This window comes from Aspergillus japonicus (assembly GCF_003184785.1).
Source record: "Aspergillus japonicus CBS 114.51 unplaced genomic scaffold BO86scaffold_49, whole genome shotgun sequence".
Taxonomy (NCBI): Eukaryota; Fungi; Ascomycota; class Eurotiomycetes; order Eurotiales; family Aspergillaceae; genus Aspergillus; species Aspergillus japonicus.
In genome coordinates, this window is record NW_020291686.1 from 214532 (window position 1) to 231582 (window position 17051).

General features: G+C 53.5%; 5 protein-coding genes across 5 annotated transcripts; 2 read left to right on the forward strand and 3 right to left on the reverse strand.

Moving 5' to 3' along the window:
- Nucleotides 1-552: 552 nt before the first annotated feature.
- Nucleotides 553-4071, reverse strand: BO86DRAFT_411865 (uncharacterized protein; the record flags this gene model as incomplete). Its single annotated transcript, XM_025674616.1, has 4 exons — nucleotides 553-2608; nucleotides 2672-3232; nucleotides 3286-3310; nucleotides 3365-4071. Coding segments are annotated over 4 exons (3298 nt in total), but the record flags the coding sequence as incomplete, so codon positions are not given.
- Nucleotides 4072-4743: 672 nt separating this feature from the next.
- On the reverse strand, nucleotides 4744-6076 carry BO86DRAFT_436647 (starch binding domain protein; the record flags this gene model as incomplete). The annotated part of the gene is made up of 4 exons (XM_025676025.1): nucleotides 5952-6076; nucleotides 5346-5897; nucleotides 5183-5286; nucleotides 4744-5128 (listed from the first exon to the last, which is right to left on the reverse strand). Exons 1-4 carry the CDS (start codon nucleotides 6051-6053, stop codon nucleotides 4744-4746), a joined length of 1143 nt encoding a protein of 380 aa, XP_025525049.1. The 5' UTR covers nucleotides 6054-6076.
- Nucleotides 6077-6603: 527 nt separating this feature from the next.
- Nucleotides 6604-10197, forward strand: BO86DRAFT_367404 (uncharacterized protein; the record flags this gene model as incomplete). Its single annotated transcript, XM_025670155.1, has 3 exons — nucleotides 6604-6969; nucleotides 7019-8009; nucleotides 8054-10197. Coding segments are annotated over 3 exons (3501 nt in total), but the record flags the coding sequence as incomplete, so codon positions are not given.
- Nucleotides 10198-11747: 1550 nt separating this feature from the next.
- BO86DRAFT_402181 (uncharacterized protein) lies at nucleotides 11748-12368 on the forward strand (the record flags this gene model as incomplete). The annotated part of the gene is made up of 2 exons (XM_025673837.1): nucleotides 11748-12238; nucleotides 12287-12368. The coding sequence occupies 2 exons, from the start codon at nucleotides 11748-11750 to the stop codon at nucleotides 12366-12368; spliced, it is 573 nt and encodes a 190-aa protein (XP_025525051.1).
- A 1271-nt stretch (nucleotides 12369-13639) lies between these two features.
- On the reverse strand, nucleotides 13640-15252 carry BO86DRAFT_158627 (FAD-binding oxidoreductase). Its single transcript, XM_025666389.1, has 2 exons — nucleotides 14487-15252; nucleotides 13640-14419 (listed from the first exon to the last, which is right to left on the reverse strand). Exons 1-2 carry the CDS (start codon nucleotides 15099-15101, stop codon nucleotides 13670-13672), a joined length of 1365 nt encoding a protein of 454 aa, XP_025525052.1. The 5' UTR covers nucleotides 15102-15252; the 3' UTR covers nucleotides 13640-13669.
- Nucleotides 15253-17051: the final 1799 nt, after the last annotated feature.

The following is a 17051-nucleotide window of genomic DNA, read 5'->3' on the forward strand; positions in this document are numbered from 1 at the left end:
TAGGTAAGCCCTAAATCTTTTGTCTATCGTCGCTGAATATAGCCTAACCAGGGCACTGATTGGTTAAGCGGGCGTAAAGAAAGCCCTAAGGCGACTCCATGAGTTCTCAGCAACGGCCCAGCCTGCCCCAGCTAATTCAAAGCAAATATATGCGGCAGAAAGCTAAGTGGGCTCTAATTGAACGTTGCTGAGAACTTCAGCCATAATCCATCGCATCAAGTAAGAAAAGGCCGAGAAGCACAAAATCAAGCAGTGCCGGAAGTGCGCAGACTGAAAAGCACTCCTTAATTTCTAGTCTCACAATGAGTCTACATTGAGTAATAATTTCAGCTACCTTCATGTAATCCACAGATACCATACATGGCGATTTGTTGGCTGGGAAAGATAAAGAGATATGCCCGGGGCCGAGTTACTACAGAGCTCGAGACTGCATCTGAAGATGAGTTTTAAATCTACATTTCGACGCGAGACACACTGTATCAGAATCTTCCCATGTGGCTGCGCAAAGAAATATGGGCTCTGGATGCAATCAATCGGAAGTGAAGAGGCTATCTGATAACTCGTAGCTACGTCCATGCCTAGTGTCTATCCGGTGAAAGGAAGCTACCCCTCTAAAGCACCAGCGTACTGCTTCGCCAACCCCAGGATCGGTAGCGCCAACTGCTCCAGATGTCTGCTCACGTGCACCACCAGTCTTTTCCACTTGTCAAATTTCTCTCCGCAGAACCGACAGGACTCCTGTTGCGGGGTTGCGTCGCTCTCATGGTGACACTGCCGGACCAATTCCCACAGATTCTCTACATTCACATGCCCTTGTGCATCAAGAGCCCTTTGCGTGGCCGTTGTGGCCTTGATTTTCTCGACTCTCGGCTCGGCCATCTTGTGCTCCCGAACGAGATGCTGCACGAGATTGTCCTGGCGAAAACACTTGTAGCCGCAATCGTCATAGGAGCAGACCCACCACTCCAACTGCCGGTGCCTTTCGGTCTCGTGACGCACCCAGTCCGCCTTGCGTTTGAACGACCGTGCGCCCGCGCAGTCGGGGAATGTGCATGTGAACGGTTGAAGATCCTCGGCGACGTGCTTCGGCCAGTCCAACGCCTTCTGGAACTGTTTGACTTGGAAACAGGTGGGACACTCGAACTGCGCGGTAAGGTTGGGGCCGCTTGCTCGGGAGGAGACTCCTCCCGTAGGGGCAACAGCAGAGCAATACGGCCCGGAGGGACAGGAGCGGTTGCGCACGGCGTCTGAATGCGCGCGCTGAAGTGCGACAAGTCGGTCGTAGCGGCGGAGCTGCTCGCGCGCGAACCGATGGATTAAAGCTGGAGGCCCTAGCCGGGGGAACAGCTGTCGGATCTGCTGTTCGAACCCTTCGACGGTCGGGTCTATTGTCGATGGTGCTACGGCGAGGGCATTGATTGCAAGCTGCTGCTGCTCGGCAGAGTCGGTGGGCTCGTTGCTGTGATCACCTTCCGGGACCTTTTCTCCCTCTTCAATCCTATTCATGCCGTGGAATGTGCGGTTCGGAATCCCGACCCGCGTAGGTAGGACCCCTGCATGCTGCAGGACGATATCTGTATGCGGTGCGGCAGCCCGATGGGTCCCTTTGCCCGGTTGCCTTCGACCAAGCACAATCGCCAACGATCGGGCGAACTGATTCGAGTGAGGTAGTGAGAAGATTGTCACGCCTGCGCCGCTGTCCGGAAGATACGGGTCTGCGCCGGCTTGGAGAAGAAGTTCAGCCGCCTCATAATGTCCCCGCCAACAGGCCACAAACAAGGGCGTGGATCCATAGCGGCCACCGGGCGCGTCGACCTGCAGATCAGGCACAGAGGCCAGGATCGCTCTGACGACCGGGACTAGACCGAACGACGCGGCGTAGTACAGCGGATGTGTGGTTTCGATGACCTCGAGCTCGGCCTCGGGAATAAGCGTCTGCACCCAGACACCGTAGTTTCCTTGGCGTGGCAGATCGCGCGAGTTGAACAATTTGTTGACGAGCTGACGGTCGCCATCCTCGTCGAAATCGCAAGCTCCGCCGTGGGTCGCCCAGAACGCGGCCGCGTACGATAGGAAGGGGTGCTCCTGCTCGCGTGCGGCTAGTTCATCGAAGGACGATTCGTATCCGGAGCGGAAGTTGTCGAGACACAGATAGGTCAGGCAGAGGCGTGTCATGGTTTGATCGGCTGTTGCCGGGTCCAAACAGAAGTATCGCACGCTCGAGGTGCGGATCCACTCGGAGGTCAGGAACTCCTTGACCGAGGCATGGGCTAAATTCACTCTTCCGAACTCATCCTCGGTGATGAGTCCCTGGCAGATATGCAGCAGAATCCGAGGTGAGATCAGCTTAGTGTCTTCATCAAGTATCGTGCATGCCTCCTCTAGTACGACTGCTTCGCTCAGCTCCGACAGGGTGAGCAATCGCTTCGAGAAACTGAGCCAAAACAGAGTGTTGCGGCCAAGTTCCTTGTCACTGGGACTGATTCGCTCGAGCATGTGGATGTAGGCCTCCCCTAAAGTCCTTGGCAGTGTCCTCAATGCCTCCCGAATAGATTTCGCGGTTCTCAGGGAGGCGAGGTTTTCTAATGAGAGCTGGGTCCAGCGGAATCTGCAGCAAAGAAACCCGATCAGCTTGGAATTCTGCTATACCGTCCACACGGGAACTACTGACGATCCATCGGCACCCTCCATAAGAGCCTTCCACACCTGATCCTGTAGTCGCGTACTCAAGCTCTTGAGTGTCGAGTCGTGCTGCAATCTGAAGCGAATGAATGTGTCAATATCATCACTGATTATACTGGAACTCATATGTAGAATCCTGGCATGACGTTCGGATACAATATCATCGGTGCCGGTTAGGAAGATTCGAAGGTTTGGGGTAAGTTCCGAAATCTTCAACAAGGAGCGTATAAGCTCCTGATAGGATACACTTTCGTTGATCGCATCAATCAGGAGAATGATCCGTCTATCATTCTGTGTACAGTTTGTGATGGCATCTGCCACTACACTGATGTCGATCGGCTGTCGGTGTGGATGTGAATCTGTAGCCTCAAAGAATGGCCGAATGGTGTCCAAGATTGAGGGCACCGATTTAGAAATCTGGGCCACCAACGAACCTAGGATGTTCACCGGATTCTGAAAGTCAACGTCGCTGAATCTGCAGTAGAAGTAAGCGAAGACCAGACCATGGCCCTTGGCAGTAAACGCGGCCAGCTCGTCGACGGCGTGAGCACTAGTGAATGGCAGCATGTCAGCGTTATCGGCACAGGCCGCCGGAAGACTTACAAGAGCGTTGTCTTGCCGATCCCAGCTAGAAGAAAACTGTCAGCCTTTGCCGGAGTGCAAAGACTCTTGACGTACATACATTTTCCCAAGAGACAAAGAATGCTCCGATCAACGACATCGCTCATAATCCAGTCCTCAAATGTATGATTGACGAACCACTTCCCCGTGCAATCGACTCGATCCCTCGAGATCTGCTGGTGAATACTGACCGGACTGACGGGGGCTAACCATCGAAGCAGATCGTTGTGCGCTGCCTGGACTTTCTCCTCATCTCGTATCTTTAGTTCTGCCTCTAGAGACGTTGCGAGGCTTGTTATCTTTCCATGGAGATCTCGCTGAATGGCAAGGCTGTCGCTCGAGAGGACGATGATCAGCCAGGACTTCACCCTTTCTAGGCGCGTGAGGTGTGTAGCAAATTGTTCCTGGGTGAACGGCCACTCCAGCTTTTGCTTCAATCTATTCAACCTGCTTGTCGGCTCCTCTAGGTCCAAAAGGAGGAGTTGAACCGACTCGTTTGCCTTCTCCAGAGTGCTGTTCAGCGAGTCAGTGGCAACTGAAGCCAGTTTCCTCGTTTCTGGCGGCGAAGAAGACTCAAACTGCGAGCTCAGGTGTTCCAGGATTCCTTTGAGACCGAAGAGTTCCTCGGTCAGTCGGCGGATGTCGGAACTCGCATCACGGACTTTCTTTGCATATGTTAGGAGGCGATGGATGAGGTCGCCAACATCAATGATCAATGACGTTATGGATAGGGGGTCAGCCATTTCCACCACGGAGAGCAGCCGCATGCGAACAGTGTGAGAATCGGATGTTCGTCTTCGTAACCCCTCATTCAGCCGCTCTGGGCTCGGAGCACGTGATAGTAAGCATGATTGCTTATGCGTGTGTACGACAAGGGCAGGCTTGTCAGTTCCTCCAGCCAGTCATCACGTGACTTATGACTAGACATTGGGGATAGGCTCTCCTTGGTATAGAGCAATTCCGAGGTGTAGGAGGATGTACATGATAATATCAAAATCTGGTTGAGACATGCCTCTGTTGAAACCCATTATTCAGCGTCATGTTCCAGGGCGGAAGAAAATGTAGAAGAGCTGTTAGGTGATCTAACCCTAAGTACAATAAACTGATTCCACACAAGTACAAATTTGTGCACTACTACTTTAGACGTATCCTCGAAAATTATACGCGCTGAACTAGAGAATCAGTGGGGGAGTCATTGATGATCAACAATGTTTTCTATCGCAAGTGAATTTATACATTGATTTAAGACTCTGTTACGTGTGCGCGTCTGGAGATACATATCATTGACCCAGCTGTACAGTGAGCTACCTGCAATTTCCAGGGCCTGACGCTAGGGCGCGCAGACGAATTGATAGTAGTCGAACTTCTGTCAAACCACCTGTGTTGGCCGCACGGCCATTACACATGTCTTGGTTGGCTCCGCCAGCCTGGCAGGCACTTCTACCTCCAGGTTGTAGCTACGGTCGCCGCAGTGGCACAACCGGTCGGTACAGTGTACGATCGGTTCGGGTCGCTCTCCCACACCACTGTACCGTCAGACTCCTTCTTGATGAACTTGTACTCGAAGGTCGTGCCAGCGGGCAAGGTAACTGTTGCCGTCCACAGGGGATTGGACGAGGTGTACGAGGAGGCCGAGAGCGCGATGGCGGAGGAGGTATCCCACGAGCTCAACTGACTGATCGAGCCGGTCAGGAAGATATTCTCCCCGTATGTTGTCGTGACCAGCTCGTTGAAAGTGACGGCTACGCTGGTAGCGGCGGTGCAGGTCGCGGAACTGGTCGTGCTGGAGGTTGTCGTCGTCGTGCTGCTAGTCTTGCTGGTCGTGCTGGTCGTGCTGCTGCTCGAAGATGAGGACGAGCTGGAGGAGCCGGAGCCTGACCCGCCGGTGATGGCGATATCGGCGCACCCAAGATAGACCTGCGCGGTCTGATAGCTGTTCCACCTCCAGCGCAGCAAGGTATGGTCGGACGAGTAGTTGGGCAGCTAGACCATCGCGAGAGTTAATCTGTGGGTACCGGAAATATTGCTCGTCAGCCACCTACCTTGATCTTCTTGGTCACGGTGTATCCGCCTGCAATGGTGGTGGTGCACGAGTTCAGCGCCGCTCCGTCCACCCCCCCACAGCCACGGTTGGTGTCCGCGTTGAAAGCATTGCATGTAAACCAGTCGTTGCGGTAGCAGGCCTGGTCCGACGTGCAGTCGGGGTTGTAGCCACAGGTCTGGCCGCTCACGTCGGTACATTTCAGCTCGCCCGCAAGGAAGCAGTCCTCAGCAGCTTGCTTTTCATCATTGGTCGGCAGATAATCCGGATCAAGGAAGAGGTCGACAAGCGTTTGATTCGTGCAGATACCGTAGGTGAACATGCCGCCGTGGTCACCGTTGTGGTCGACACACCATTGCACTTCGATAGTGTCGCCAGCCGTGTAGGTCGCGACCACCGAGTTGCCCCAGTTGTCGCTGGGCTGGTTGTAGTCGACGCTCACCCTGGCATTGTAGCCGCAGGGACCAGAACGGCCAACCTGGGCCTCCTCGAGATCCGGCCATGCGGTGACAGGTTCAAGGATAGCACACTCGGGGCATGTATCGATACCAGCCTATGTTCCGGTCACTCACTATAAGGCACAAAATTCTAGGGGAGCGCGTTATACCTCAAACCCTAGTCGGGTTCTGCTAGATGGGATGGTAAGGTAGCCATGGCCAGCCACGGAGGTCAGCAGTCCGGCGAGGGTGAAGATAGAAGAACTCTTCATGATTGTGGTGTTTTTGAGCTGGCTGCTGGGGCGTCGAGAGAATCCCCGAAGAATGATGGTGTTTTATAAGTATATTGTTCCTCGCTTGGAGTCACCCACATCCCGATTCGGCACGGGTCTTGGCCGCTATTAGTCGGTTCTTGGAAGTCTTGGTAAAGGACATACCGGCAAATCAGGTCTTCTGCAGGTTCGCTACCCCGATATTTGACCGAAAGCAAGGCTGCTGAAGAATGCACACTCGGGTCTTGGCACCAGTTGTCTCTGTCGATGATCGGGCCAACAAGCCTAAGCGAGGTGAAGTACGTATTCAGGTACAGTACAATGAAGCATGTCATGGCAGGCATGTGCATCCAGGATAAGCGAGAATTAACTTAACTAGTTTCTGCATGGCGTTGTCACGTACCGACACGCTAGTTAGCTTCGGGTTCAGCCGCCGGCAACCATGGAATGGAATGAATGCTCTACCCCTCACTGCACTCACACTCATTCACTCACCTCCCTTCCTGCCCTGCTTTCCGATAGCCCTAACTCAACTGAAAATTATCGATTCATGGCCCAACCAGAACACTTCAATTACCTTTGGGATCAGGCCAAGGCGCGCTACAGGTCCGTCACAGACCATGACCTCGACAACCCCGCATTTCCCAGTCCCGCCTCAGCTGACGACTTGCTCGCTCTCCTGGACGCGAGAAATACCGATTTCTTATCGTTCCGAGAGAAGCGATCTGTGCTGTTCCATAACCTCAGCACACTGTGTCAACCGATCGAATTGCTCACCAATGTCGTCTCCGCGGGGACCTCGGTGGTATTCCCGCCCAGCTCCGCATGTTTTGCCGCTTTGACGTTGTTGATCGATGCTGCCCGCGGCGTCTCGTCGCTCTATGATTCTATAATCGGTCTCATCGAGACCCTCAAGGTCTTCACCTGATTCCCCAAAGATACGTCAAATGGAGATCTGACAGGAGCCAGCGCAACAGGATTTTCTCGCGCGACTCAAGATCTACGCCGTGAATCAGGCGACACCCGAGCTCCGCAGCATGCTGGTGAATATTCTCATGATTCTGCTGGAAGTCTTCGGTCGCTCGGCGAGGATCATCCGGGGCGGGTCACTGGGTCGCACTTTGGCCTTTGCGAAGAACGCGATCTTGGGTCGCGATGAGAAGCTGCAGAGCCTCCTCAACCAGCTGGAGAAGCTGTGCCAAAGTGAAAACCGGCTGGTCGCGGCAGAGACGTGGGCGGAGACGAAGCGCACCGCGCATCAGATGGACCAGGTCAGCGATGGCTTGGAGACGTTAGTCCTGGGACAGGAGAGTTTCCGCAAGGAGTTCCGACAAGAAATGCACAAGATTAGGGAGACGGTGGCGACGGAGCCAGCCAGGGGAGGGAGGCCGGCGATAGCAATTCGAGAGATTCTCAAGCCCTCGGTGCATCCAGTCGATGCATATCAAACTCTGGCAAAGAAGAGGGTGTCAGGAACGGCAGACTGGATCCTCGACGAACCATTCTTCAGACAGTGGGTGGCTGATGGGGTGCAGACGCCGCTTCTGGCCGTTGTCGGTAGCCCAGGGAGCGGGAAGTCAGTCCTCTCGCAGCGCGTAATCTCCTACTTGACCGAGTTGCAGGCCGAGAGAGGAGATAGAAGTGACTCCATCGCGTATTTCTTCTTCAGTAATAGCGACACCGAAACTAAGTCGTTCAATCAGGCGCTCCGGGATTGCGCTCACCAGGTTTCCCAAAATAATGCAGCGTATAAAGCATATCTTGAAGCCAACCTCAGCTCTCCAGACGACATCAAGACTATCCGCAGTGCATGGAGGTTGTTATACTCTCAGTACTATGGGTCGCAGCAAAGAGCAGGCAGCTGGTTGATTCTTGTCCTGGATGGTCTGGACGAAGCTTTTCAGGCGGATCGGGAGCAGTTCTTCGAACTGCTGTCAGATCTCCTTTCCGGGAGTGGTAAGTACTTGCAAAAGCTGGTTCTCTCCCCTGCAACTGACCAGGCGCAGCCTCTCAAGTCAAGATTCTTCTAGTTGGAAGGCCTGAGATCTACGCAGAGCTCAGCGATGCGATCGGCCCCATACCATGCATCCAGGTTGATGCAGCGAAGAATTCTGCTGACATCCGAGCATTAATTGAAACCACCATGCAACGAACCCGTGTCTTCAGTCGTATTCCCCGAGACCTTTCTGCATCAATCCAGGACCAACTCATTGAAAAGTCCCAAGGGATGTTTCTGTGGGCTGACTTGATGCTGCGCGAGTTGAGCCGCAAGACCAGAGCGAGCAGCATGCTGGAGAGCCTACAACGAGCGCCAAAGGGACTGGACGAGATGCTCGAGCATGTCCTGCGGGGCTTCAGCGCGAAGCTCGACCCTGAAGAAGCGGAGAATCTGAACACGATGCTGGCATGGCTCGCCTGCTCGGACGTTCCGCTCAGCTTGCGTCAGTTGGACTACATTCTGCAGTACGATTCCACAGGCGGAGATGGAGTCTTTGACCTCGAAACCATGCTCCGAGTACAATACGCTTCGTTCTTTCTGCTCCTTCGGGACGATGGCCTGACTACAGCTGACCTTCAGGGGGCGGAAGTCGCCGCCTACCTGGCCGAGCGTCGGACGAGCGATGATCTCCTCGTATTCCAGTCGAACAAGGAGACCACCCGTGTCGTATTCCGTCACGCGTCGATCGGCGAATACCTCCGCAATGCCGAATACAGGAAAGTGTGCGATGGCCCTAGTTCTGTGTCGGTTGGTGTGAATATTATCGAGGCGCAGACCCATATTCTGATACAGTGCCTGAAACTGTTCCAAGAGGGCTTTGCGGAGGAAGAGAACAAAGACGGACGGGTTTCGCTTATCATCCACGCGCAGAGTCAGTGGCTAAATTATTCGAGGCAGCTGATCAGCAACGACCAGCTTGATCCACACAGCAAGACCGAGATGAGATCTCTGTTCCTCAGACTATTGTCGGCTCCGGACTGCGTGCATTGGCTGAACCCGGATGACTGGGAGTTCTTCGCTTCCGGGGATTACCACCTCATCGAAAGTTTCTTGGATGGTCCGATGTGTTCAGTCGACCAGGGCGATGACGAGATCACAAGATGGCTGGAATCGTGTTGCCAAAAGCCGGGCGGCTTCTTCTCAGCCATGGCCGAATATGCAGCTGAGGGCTGGCTAAAGGGGAACGCCTGGTCTGCCTCGGAGTGTTTCCGTCTCGTATGGGCGGTTAAAATCATCTCTGAAGACGGCGATGTAGATATTGTGCGTGAGACACCCATTACAGAAACCGTGCTTGAGGTCGCTCGATGGACGAAGCTGGAAGAGGACGCCTTGTGGTACGAACGGGTCGGGAACTGCCTCTCCAATTTCGGGCACCTGGACGATGCAAAACATTACGCGGAAATGTCGCTAAACCTGCAACCAAAATCAGCCGCTGCAAGTCTGGACATTGCTCGAATATACCTGAAACAACACAAGCGCGGTGAAGCAATCCGAATCTACCGTGAAACCGAGAAACTGTACACAAAGTCGCTGCTAGAACAACAGGAGCCTGACCACGAGGATTCCGATCTTGACATGATGGTGTCGCCCTACAGCCTGTCGAGATTGCGATTGACTCTGTCGGAGTTGTACTTTGAACAAGGCGACTGTCTCGAGGCCGCACAGTGGCTCCACTCGTGCTTACAACTAGAATCATACAGCATTCGCATCCGAAAACTTGCTGAAGCGTTGATTTACCGACTAAGCATGCCCCCATACGGCAATGATGCGGAAATTATGTCCTTGTTGAGGTCGATGGATCGGAAGCCTGAGAACCATACCGAGACGATTCTAGACGATTGTCTCATTCACTATAAACGGGCGGATGGTCGCTTTCTCGAGGCCTGTGCGACTGCCGCCGATGCCACAGACGCCTTGGAATGGCTGGCCGATCGATATCGACACGCAAGAGCAGCTGCATTGGAAGACTTGCGGTCAACCGTTGTCGTTTGTCTTGACGTCTGCCTGGCCCATCTCTATGGTAGATTCATGAACGAATTTGACAAGGCCAAGGCCCTCTGGAGACAAATTCTGAGTCTGCCTCGGGTGGAAATGGACGGTCACTGGGAGATGACCCAGTCGAGATCGGTCGCAGAGTCATCCTATGCATACCAACTCTACATGGACGCTTTGAAGGACCCTGATAATACTGGATCCTTTTTGCACGAAGTCACCGATCTCGCTAGATGGTTGCTGGAGGTAGCCCTCAACCGCGACACAACTATCGCGAACCAAGCTGGTCTCTATCTAGGGCGTTGGCACCTGGATAATGGAGACACGGACCAGGCAAGACCATATTTCCGTGGTTATATCAAGATTTCCCTCGCGCGTCTCCAGGATATTGACCCTGCTTGGAGAGCAGATGCACTCAACAAGCTTTTCACAATCCTGGCCGCGGCAGATGACGATGCCAACGCTATTTCTCTGTTTCATGCAATCCGTGATGCACCACAGGACAGCCGTGATTCCACCCTTCCAGATGACTGGCTTCTTCCGTGGGCATGGTGCTGCGATGTCTGCAAGCAGGAGTATGACAGTTCCGCTCCCTGCAGTAAGTGTCGGGTGTGCGCAGCAGATATTTGTCCGGGATGCTTCGCGTCGGCGCAGCAAGGTACAGCGAGTGCTCGGGTTTGCGCCCCGAATCATTCCTGGCTTTCTGTCCCATCTCCATCAGTCCTTCCTGAGCAGGGCTTTATCATTGTGAAGGGCTCTCCGATGCGTATTGATACTTTTCTCGTGGAGCTGGGTCGATCCTGGGAGTGAATAGGCCCTCTCCTCACGCAAAAAGAAAACATGAACTGAAACAGGGCGTAACCGGGACGTTTGCTTGGATGAGCCTCGGCAGTCGCCTGAGGGTTTCGACTGGCTTGCTATCTGCATTGTTAGCTTTTCATCATTCGCAGTATCAATCAGACACCCGTCTTTGTCGCTTATAGTTATCTGTGCAATTGCTGTCACTATATATCGGCTGATTCTAAGCCCTCGCACCTAGCCACTTGTGGAGACTCGAATGCGTTGTGTGGAATGCTCAACTCATAATCCTGGGCCTATCTATCACATGCCAATCTACAAAACACAAGTCCTCTTATCTCTGGTATAATTCCCCCAGCAATAAGCCTGTTTGAGGAAAAGTGTCGACCAAAAGTATTGTGGAGAATGATGCCGCTGACCGTTTGTCCGCATGCACTGCAGCGGGGCGCCATTGCCGGATTTGGGGGTGGTTTGCGAGGCGGGAAGCCCTAACTTCTCCGGTGAACTTCTCGACTGGTCGGCAGCTTTGTATCTCCGCGGCAAAAGACGAAGAAAAGATATAGAATGTTGTCTATTTTCATTATTCCTGCTATTGACTTCATTGATTATATCCAGCAGCGGATGGGGTTTCTGACAATTCAATCTTGATAACATCTTATTTTATCAGATCATGACAGGGTAGTCAAACACCGGCCTTCCTGGTAGTTACTGCTGCTAGTCTGATAACGAAGAGCTGCAGCTCGGAATTGACCCCTCCAACGCTAGTAATGCCACGGTCAAATGTCTCCGCTAATCCAGCAAAGCCTTCGCCCCAGGCTTTTTAAGCAGCGGCCCCTCCCCCTTGCGCTTCCAGTTTTAACCGTAGGCTGCAAAGACCTCCACTGGTCCACCACGCTCTAGTCACAATGAGTCGCCTCACGTCCTTTGTCCTTTTGCTAGCGACCATCTCCAACATCACCGCCTTTGCGCTTGGAGCAGCCACCTTGGCAGACTACCTCAACCAACGCAGCTACCTCCTGGGTCTCGTCCCCAAAACCGAGGTCCACGACAGCGCTTATATCGGGGCTGCTAGTTACAACATATGCTCGAGCTTTCTGTCCGCCTTGATCCTTCTCATCGTGCTCATCGTTCAAGTGCTCCGGCGCACCATTGGCTACAAATTCCTGATCGTCGGTGCTATCATTCCAAGTCTCATCGGCTTTGTGAACGCGCTCACCTTGACCATTATCACGGCGACGAAGGTGGTGTCGTTCGGGGACAGTGTCGGGCCGCGCGTGACTACCTACTTGGATGAGGCTGCCGATAGCGACGGGGTTCCCTTGGAATATCGAAAGGATGCACTGTCCATCGCGGCTGTTGTGATTGCATGGCTTGGGTGGGCCTTTTCTGTGGTTGGGTGAGTTCTCGCGCCTGTTTGTAGGGGTGTGATTGCTGATCGCAGTAGATGCGTGTTGTTACTCAAGACTTGGCAGAGGGAACTCGTGAAGCCGGCTTCGTTAGGATCTCGGGATGAGAAAGCTGCTTAGTCTGAGGATGGCAGTGAACATGGTCGAGCTTGAAGTAAGAGATTGCCAGAGCCAATTAGTGTCGGGGCGCGGATTCTGGTTGGCTGTCCACGGGGGAATCGTTCTTTCGTGCGCCTCCGGCAGTGGAAATGGCCCTCGGAATTACGCACGTTGCTCGGTGTTGAGAACATGTTCCTAGGCAGGATTCACGAGAGGCTATTATGTCGTCGCTGTGATGGTGAAACTGTTTTTATCTACCTTGGCCGAGAGGCCGGGGTTTACTTGACGTTTGATGTCCGTAACTCAGTCAAGAAGCAGAAGTTCCTGGCTCAACATTGTCACTGACAAATCTTGTCATTTCTCACTGAGCCTAGCGGAGACTAATAAATTAAATGAGTGAACTATCTGGTGACTTCATCATGTCACGGGTGTCAACACCATCGGCGGTTTCGGGTGGCTTATGTATAGCTTGCATCAACCTGACAAATCCGCCGTATCTGACTCTCATTATGAAGTTGAGGCTCGCCGTATGGCATGCGATTGATGTAGGGTCCAGAAGCTGCGATGTTCTGAGTCCGGACTAGGGAGCCCATGCGAGCACTGTCTGAAGACGGGGCCCGAGTTTACGAGCAGTATATCTCATTACAGGTGCACGCTCGATCAGCCATCGGTGCTCGGAGATGTGTTGTCTCGGATCTATGAACCTAGTCAACCGCTTTCCACTAAGGCGAAGCTGTCGCAATCATTCCCGGAGCAAGGAGAGTGTGAGTCACCGGTGACAATCCATCGGTTCGTGGCAACTAGCCAGACCAGTCAGAAGCAGCTGCCCGCCTCGCTTAGAACCTCTAACCAGACACCGGAATCTGCAAGCCCCTCGACGATAGAGTATAGGACACAGCCTTTAAACGACTTTGCGGTGGAGCTGAGACGTAACGGGGCCAGGCGATGCCAGCGTTCAGCACGGCCACGGCCACGTCCACGATGCGGATGTTCGCTTTTGCAAGTAGGGTCGGGACGGCTTTGTCCGAAGTGACATCGCTCAGGTCGAGGGGCAAAACGAGGACTTTTGTGTTCTGCCCACGCAACGATGCCGAGGTTGCTATGCCGCCTAGTATCTTGCATTTCGCTTCTTGGAGGATTCAACTCCTTGCCTCGCAGCCTTTGGGCCGGCCAATATACGAGGCTGCCTCGTTGTCCTCAGATTCGGCTGTCGGTCCGACGATTTCTAGTAGCTTTATCATGCGCAGGAACATTCATGGGTAGAAACAACAGTGACAACGGTTCCGCTATCATTGCGGTTCTTTTAGTCTGAGCAACGTGCGTTAGATGTAAGAAATGGCATTGCAGAAGACATTCTGCGGATCAACCCTCTCCTTCACCCTGCGCAACAACACAAGATCCTCCTCCTCAAAGGCCTTGCCACGGTCTACCTCCTCGCGTCGCATAAATGACAAGTACGATGCCGGAACGATATTTTTCCTCTCAGTGGTCAACAAAGCTCTCTGGAAATTCCTCCCCCACGCCAGGACTTCATCGAGGTTCTCCTCGCTCTCTGCAATGGCCAAGATCTCAAAGATCAAGTGGCCCTCGCGCGCGGCAAAGACCGCGTCTGCCTTGAACTGCGCAGAGACGGTGCCACCGCGCAGCTCATGCACCCCCCAGAATGTGTGAGGGTCACGTGGGATGCTCAGGGCGTATCTCACCATCACAGCCGCAACCTCGTCGGTGATGCTCTTCAGGTTGATGGTGTAGACGCCTCCGCGTGTTGAGGCCGGAGCGAACTGGGCTGCATCCGCGAGCCAGGTTGTCGGGGTTGTCGGCTGCACCGTCGTGGCCACGACCGGGGCGAGGGATGAGATCTTGTCCACCCAGCCTCGCCCTGCCTGCGTGTCCGCGGAAGCCCAAACGAAGAGAACCACCAAGGTCGGGTTTGGCGCTTTGATGATGGCTGGCTGGAGACTCAGCTGTGGCGGAATTCTCTCCTCTGCCTTGAGTGCCTCGTAGCCGTGGCTGAACTGCTGGATCGTGCTGCCAAGGTCATCGGAGTTGTATATGATGGTGCCTGCGAAGATCTATTGCTCGTCAGCCAGGGTTGATGAACGAACCGTCAATCCGAACCAGCGTCCGGTGCAGGCGTACCTGATTGAGCTTGTACGTCTTGACCGTGACCTCAACCACCACCCCGAACGCACCGCCAGCGCCCTTGATCGCCTTCAGCAGCTCCCCGTCCGCATCCACCACCTCCCCCGCTGCAGTGACAACCTTCGCCCCCACGATCTGGTCCACTCCCATCCCAAACACCGGGCAATACGGCCCGTACCCGCCGTACATTGCCCACCCCACGTAGCCCACGGTCGCGATCGTGCCGACGGGCGTCATATACCCATCCTGCTGCAGCGTAGTAACCACATCACCCTGCAGTGTCCCACCGCCAATCCTCGCGGTAGAAGTCTCCTGGTCCAAGCGCACCTGGTTGAGCAGACGCAGGTCGAGTACAACTGTTCCGTCCTTGATACCGCGGCCCCACATGTCATGCCCCCCAGCGCGGACTGTGAACTCGATGCCATGGGCAGCTAGGAAAGAGACAGCCTCTGCAACATCCTGGACTGTTGTGGGCCGAAGGACGGCGGAGGGAGAGGTGTTAGCGGGCTGAGTAAAGACGGTGCTATACTCAGAGAATTCAGAGGCAGAGGGGAGGACGCATCTAATGCCAGGATGCTCGGAGAGGAAGGCCGTGAGTTCGTCGACTGCCATTTTCGTGGGGCGATGGTTCTTCCCTCGTTTTCTTCTATTTGGGGAGTATACGAGTTGGAGTGAGGCCTCTTCCTGGAGTATGGGATTGATTATTTCAGAGTTTTTTTTTTCTTTTGCTTTTTCAATGGTGATTTCTATTTGCAAGGATGAGTTCTTGTAGGTGGCAGAAGTCCATCGCCCTTCACATGCTGCGAAGCTCAGCCCCTCCAAGCTGAGTAATCAGGCTGTCAGGGTTGACGAGCCAGCAAATCACAGCATTTCTCTGTTCTCCACAGGGTCTTCTATTTGTAGTTAAGTTTCCTGTTAGTTTTTCTACTAGTGGATGCAGTAGTAGCAACAGTCATCCATGATTATTTGAGGTCCGTAAATAACGGTAGGCTATTCTATGGCTCGAATGGACTAAGACAGTGAAAGTTATACTCTAATAATATTCTCCTCCTGGTTTTTTGGGGTAATACTGATAAGAGTCAGGGGTCGTGCATCCGAAGACCATGTACTATAATTCCACGTGGAGTGGAATTCGGGTCCAGGTAGATGGCATTGGCGCAATATCATGGTCCAAGACTCTTGCCAGTGCGTGTACAGACAAGGTAGTGAGATGGGAAGTCAGACGCATGGTTCAGATGCTGTGAAGCGTGGTGAAGGGGTCACATAAGCTGGCAACTGGCGCCCGTGCATACTCCACACCAAATCCCGAATGGCTGACGTGTTTAGAGGCAACACGACTGAGTATTTGACTCCTCTGCGCTGAACCCTAGCGCTCGCTGGCTTTATGACGTGCCGAGAAGAGAAGCAGCAGAGGAGTCTCCGAATGCTGCCAGATCTTTGCCACCAACTTCACAGATTGCCGGGCTGAGTCTAAGGGTCACTCACTCAACCTCCCTGATCTGATCCCATCCCCTTTGGTTGCGTCTTTTAGCTCTGACTGTACTGTAAAGGGTAAACGGAGGGAATTTCCCAGTGGGCCACTGGCCTCATACTCCACGCACTCGGGTATCGGGCCCATTCAATCGGATCGATCCGATCCGATCCGATCGCTACGCTCACTGACTTGTCAGGCAGTCAGAAGCTACCTGTATTCATATCAGACCTTCTCCTAGTCCAAACCTAGCCGTTTATGCTTGATCGGGCCATGCTCCAACAATTGCAGCCTAATGACCACCTTCTTTATGGCACGGACTTCCTGTTCACGCATACAGCTGGTCCTCATGCATAAAATAGCATTATGCAGACTATATACACCTCCATCATGCTGATCATTTCCATCATCCCATAAGGTTCGTGCTTTCGTTCCTTGCGGGGCACGACAGGAAAATGTGCATCTAATGCTCTTTAGCTTTAAGATGGAGTGCATGACTCCTGAGCGTAACGGCGAAGATGCTCGGAAGATGCTCGGAAGATGATTGCGAGGAGGACTTGGTCGGGCTCTTCATTTGGTGCCAGCACAGGAGCCAGCGCGTGGAATAGTATGCAGATCGATCCTAGCCACATCTTTGAGCCCCACTCGGAATTGCTAGCTGCGATTTCTTCAGCAAAAGTCAGGGAAAGGATTGACGGAGGGGTTTGGTGGCTACTTCCTGAGCGGAATCTATAAAGGCACAATCAAGGAGTGCTCAAGGCATCACTTTCCATCCCGCGGACCGCGAAACACCTCTCATACTCCTGCTTTTCAAATCCCCCAACACTCTCACTCGTCATTCAATACCCAAGCTTGACCATGGGTAACTGGCAAATGCGCCACAATGTCCCCTCGGACGACGACTCAGAGACCTACGAGAAGCGGCTATACCAGAGCCTGTATCTCAATGGTTGCCAGGCGCTGACCATGGAACTGGACAAGATCGATTGAACGAGGGCTCTGCTTTTGGAGCTTGGATCTTAGACAGTGTACCGCACGAGATTTATTCAAAATCCAGATAACAATATCCGGCGAACGCCCCTGTAATCCTT